Source organism: Miniopterus natalensis, chromosome X, assembly GCF_054644295.1.
Source record: "Miniopterus natalensis isolate mMinNat1 chromosome X, mMinNat1.hap1, whole genome shotgun sequence".
Taxonomy (NCBI): Eukaryota; Metazoa; Chordata; class Mammalia; order Chiroptera; family Miniopteridae; genus Miniopterus; species Miniopterus natalensis.
Window position 1 is genome coordinate 67176270 of NC_142103.1, and position 5410 is coordinate 67181679.

General features: G+C 43.6%; 1 protein-coding gene across 1 annotated transcript in view; it reads left to right on the forward strand.

Annotated features, from left to right (window-relative positions):
* The window catches only part of ZNF185 (zinc finger protein 185 with LIM domain), a 50723-nt gene extending 46959 nt beyond the window's left edge, over positions 1-3764 (forward strand). Inside the window, exons 21-22 of the mRNA XM_087813332.1 lie at positions 273-371; positions 1574-3764. Of these exons, the coding sequence (XP_087669458.1) occupies positions 273-371 (99 nt within the window). The 3' untranslated portion in view covers positions 1574-3764. The remainder of the gene's footprint in view (positions 1-272; positions 372-1573) is intronic.
* The last annotated feature ends 1646 nt before the right edge of the window (positions 3765-5410 follow it).

Below are 5410 nucleotides of genomic sequence, written 5' to 3' on the forward strand. Positions count from 1 at the left end.
TCAGCAACATCTGTTGGCTAAGTTGAGGTTCAAGTCCTGGTCCACAGTAACTAAAATGACAGAAACATAATACAGTGAGTTATATGCTTAACGTTATATGCTTAAGTGCTTTGTATCTGTCTTCTGCCATTTTTTAATTGTCTGCTTCAAAGTCCAGGGTGTGCCTTCTGCTCAGTGTCTACCTGCCTACCTTGGTCAGGTGTTCCCTCCCCACTCCACTCATTTATGTCACTTCACTTGAATGTTGATCTCTAGCTTGCTTTCTCTTTCAGTGTGGGATTTGCAATAAACCAATGGGTGAGCTCCTGGATCAGATCTTCATTCACCGTGATACCATCCACTGTGGGAAATGCTATGAGAAGCTCTTCTAGGTGGGTGCTGGCACCCCAAAGGCCAAACAGCCAGGATTATCAGAGGGAATAAATGTGCCCTCGTCTCTCTCTGAGTCACAACCCAGGACACTTCTTTTTCTCTTAGCCTGTATGTTCAGGGGGCCCCAAGTCCTCTGTCTCTATGCCCTATGATACTTTTTTTTTAAATGTTTTTATTGCTTCAGAGAGAGAAAAGGAGAGAGAGAGAGAAACATCAATGATGAGAGAGAGTTATCAATCGGCTGCCCTGCACGGCCCCCACTGGGGATGGAGCCTGCAACCCGGGCATGTGTCCTGATTGCCTGGTTCGTAGGTCGATGCTCAACCAAAGCCATGCTGGCCAGGCTACCCTATGATACTTTGAAGTCTTAGGTGGAAAGACCCTCCCCAAGAAAACTTTCAATTTGCAGGGGTTGTAGTCTCTTCCTCTCAAGAAGCACCTTCCATGCAGCACCTCAGTTGAGCCCTCTAGCTGCCCTGGGAAGCCAACCAGTGCTGTGTTGTTAGCCTCGTTAGGGGACAAGGAAATAAAGACCTAGAAAGGAAAGGGACTTGTGGAAACACCTAGGTGGTAGATGGCATAATCAGGACCTCAACCCCGAACTTCAGATTCAGGTTCAGGGCTCTCTGGGATAGGCCCCTGGGCCACCTTCACCATTGCTCGTATAGCATAAGATCAGAACCCGACAGCCAAGGTGTTCAGTAAAACAAGATGGAGCTGGGGGCAGAGAGGCAGCAGCAGGTAAAAAGCCCAGATAAGTAGGCATATGTGGGGGGAAATGGTGCCATCTTGGGGCTTGCCTGACCAGGAAGGGCTCCTTGGGCAGCCTCTGGGCCACATTGTCAACACTGACTGCAGACAGGTTTGCGTGCTAAAAGCCAGCAGAATTGACCCCACTGTCTGAGCTGCATGAGATCCAGTGCCCATAGGACACTACCTTCCAGATCCTGGCAGCCCTTTATCTCTAGTACCTACTCAGCTAGAAGCACAGAGCAGAATATCTCCCTTGAAGGCAATGGAAATGTGTTGCAATCAGGTGTTCCACCAGCTACAAGCCTGTTTTGCCTTCTCTCCAGAAGGCACATTAGCCTGCACTGTACTCCTGATGCCTGAAGCAGTCTCACCCACCCCAAGAGCTTCTGACTGGTCATTGGATTGGATGTGTATTTCTAATCTCATGGCTGCTTCTATTTTCTTTTAGCTCCCTCAGGCTGAGAAGAAGCTAAGGACTCCTGGACAAGTTTGGTCGTCCCCAGTTGTCCCAAGTTGCTGGCTCCTCTTCCCTCACCATTTGATTTCTTCATGCTTTTGCCCTTCTCAAGTTGAATTTGCTTACATCCTATAGCATATGTTAATAATGCTATGATAATTACTTGTGTGTGTAGCTTTTTATAGGTCAGAAAGCACTTCACATCCATGATCTTATTTCCAGCTCAAGCAAAGAGGATTGAACAATAATTCCACCTTTGCTTCTCTAAGGTATGTCGGCTTCCTGATGAGTTTAGGTGGCCTGGTATGATAGGCATAGGCAGGAGCATTGCATTCAGTGTGTAATGACTTAGGACAGATAGCAAATCACATTTTGGTTCACAGCTCTGAGTGTACCTTTGGGACTTATACAAGGAGACCCCTGAAGCTTCTGAGGGGCCAGGTTGAAGACTGTTGATGATCTCTGGTGGGTAAATCGCAGGCATTGAATGCTAGAGATTGGCATAGGCCAATGTTTAGCTTGTCTATTTGACATATATACATTTTTAAACTTTCCATATAGTTTTAAAAGTAATTAGTTGCTTTTGATTGAGTTACGTAGTAGATTTTAATTACTTCCTTCTACCCACCTTTTACTATATAGTTGAGTTTATTTTTCCTGCAGGCATGTGGACAGGTATTAGAAAGTTTACACAATTTGGTTTAAATTCTATAGGATGTGATTGTTAGGAGGCTTCTGACCAAAGGAACATCTGTGTCTGAATCTTGATCGCTGATTAATACCTTTGCCCTCAATTCCCAGTCCCTAAACTTTACATAGAAATCTTCTAAAGTAAGAAGGCGGCTAACATTTCTTGAGGCCTTACTACATGCCAGACACTATCACAAAGTGATGGCACTAATACCCATACTAATTCTGTGCAAAGGGCATTCTTATCCCGTTTACAGATGAGGATATTGGAACTTGGAAAGATGGTCATTATATTATGCAGAACCATTGTTGTCTGTCTCCAGTAATAGTAAACACAACAGCCAGCATTAATTTAGTGTTGAGTATGTGCCAATCACTGTGCAGAGATTACTTAATCTTACCACATAACACAACCCCCTCAGTCCTCTCCTGAGGCACACTCTGACAAAGAGGGGAAGGTCTGAAATCAAACTGCTCTGGGCATCGTGGGTCCCACCCATGAAGTACCAAAAGAGCCAAACTGCGCCTCTTCCCTCTCCTCCTCTTTCTATGAAAACACTTCTGAACTGAGGTGCTCTCAGCTGGGAAGAGATTTGACTCAGAGACCTTCCCAAAGGGGAGTTTGTCAACCCAGGGAAAGCTCCAGTGGGCTAGCCAATCTGAGCGTAGGGCCTTCAGTGGCCTATTTTTCCAGTGCAGACTCTGTCCCATGCTAGTGGAAACCCATTCGCTGGCTGGACAGATGCAGGCCAGTGATGCTCTGCTCAGGTTCAGTTGTGCTTCTCTGCCTTTGGGAACAGCATCATTGTGTAAGCTCCTCCAGAGGAGGAACAACCTGAGAATGTTTCTAATGAAAAATGAAGGCCTGTTCTCTTGATTTAATTAGAAAATGTCTCCATCTCTCTCCAGTTTCTGAGCCCTATGCACACTGGCTGGTGCACTTGTTCTTCCTGCCAAAAGATTAGAGAGGAACATTCATTTATTTGCATAGATGTGCATCAGATTTGCTCTGGAGCAAGTGAAATAAGTGGTACAATTACTGACACTAAATATAAGCTGGTCTTTGTAAAGTCTAGCCTGCAGCATGGGACTTGGCACATGGTAGGCACTGACACATAGGTGCTGAGTGAATGAGTGAAAGGGAAAGAAAGGTCACTCCTTTGGGTGGGAGGTACCAGCCCTGAGTCCTGGTACAAGCTCAGCTGATAGAGTGCAGGATGAAGAGGTCCAAGATAGGGTGGCTTCCCTACCTTTAAGACATACTTTGCCTTTCAGTGAGTTTTAGAACCAACATGCAAGATACTGACAGAAAGCTTACAAGATCAATATTGATTTCAATCCAAAACAACCTCTTTCATTTCTAAAAAGGCATGGAATTCTGCAGACTCCAGAAGCGTTACACTTTTGCTTTCTAATTGCCTAATGTTTTTAATCATACTTGCTTAATCCACATTAATGTACACAATTATAATAAATGTTAAGATATTATCAATATTAAGGCTTCCTTTTTTAAGTATAGTAACTTGGTGTATTTGGCTGTGTGATTTATTTTCTCCTATTACCTGAAGCCATTCTCTCTACAAAAGCTAGTAAATACTTTTAAAAGTATCAAATCTAAAAAAGAGAAAAAATAGCAAGATCTAGAAACTATGCGTGCACAAAAAGTGGGAATTCTAGACTTGTCAGATCTTAATGCAGAATATTTTATTATTTTGGGGCCATCCTCCTCATCATTACCATTGCAGACAAATGGCCACCTAGTCCTTATTGCACACTTACAATGACCAGGAGTACAGCCCCTTGTAAGCCCATTCTGTCTGTGGGCAGGCACAGTTTTAGAAAATGCACTTTTCTTTTTTTAAAAATATAGCTTTATTAATTTCAGAAAGAGGAAGAGAGAGGGGGAAAGAGAGAGAGAGACATCAATGATGAGAGAGTCATTGATCGGCTGCCTCCTGCATGCCCCCAGTGGGGATCAAGCCCTCAACCCGGGCATGTGCCCTGACTGGAAATCGAACCTTGATCTCCTGGATCATAGGTCAATGCTCAACTGCTGAGCCACACCAGTCTGGCAGAAAATGCATTTTTCAATTGAGTTCTGCTTCCCTTTAACTATCGACCACTGGTAATCTGTACCGTAATCCCTCTCTATGTGCCAGCCCCTAAAATAGATGAAGATGCTTATTAGGTTCTCCCTTTGTCAACGCTTCTCCCGTTTAAACATCTCTGGTCCCATCAACTCTTCTTTGACAGTAATTCTGAACATGCATCTTCAAACACCCTCCTCAGAGGTGTCCTCCCACACACAATCAAACCTATTCCTCTAGATGTGTACCAATGGGCAAAACAGTTTCATCTTGCTCATTAAGGCCAGTGTCCCAGGCTGTCAGGATCATGTTGAATCATCATTCTGCCTGTCAAGTGATCCTTGCTTCTGAGTTTTATATCAGAAAATACAATTTGCATGCCATCTGTGTCTTGATCCAGCCCAGGGACAAAAAAGGGTAGAAAGGTGTGGCTCAGTTGGAGCATCATCCTGTGCACCAAAGGGTGGCAGGTTCAATTCCGCTCAGGGCACATGCCCAAGGTTGCGGGTCCAATCCCGTGATGTTTCCCTCCCTTCCTCCCTACCTCTCTCTGAAATCAATTTTTTTAAAAAGAACCCCTCTTTTTGTCCACTGTCCACTTGCATATTTTTCATTCTGGAACAACCATTTTACTTTAGGACAAAATTACTTTTTCCTTAACAAAAACACATCCTGCATACCTTATATACTTAATTTAGTGTAAATATGTTTTAAGTTACCAAAAGATCTTGAAACCTTTAGGGCTGGCATACTACATATGAAACATAATTACTGTTGAAATAAAGTTTTGTCAGAATAAGTTCACTTAAAAATATTACATACACGTGTCCTGGCTGGTTATCTGAGTTGGTTAGAGCATCATCCTGATACGCCATCCGTGATCAGGGCACATACAAGAATCAACCAAGGAATGCATTAATAAGTGGAACAACAAATTGATATCCCTCCCCCCTCTCCCCCCTTCCTCTCTCTCTCAAATTAATAAAAAGATTTTTAAAATTAAAAAAATACTACAGCCCTGGCTGGTGTGCCTCTCAGTGAGTTGGGTGTT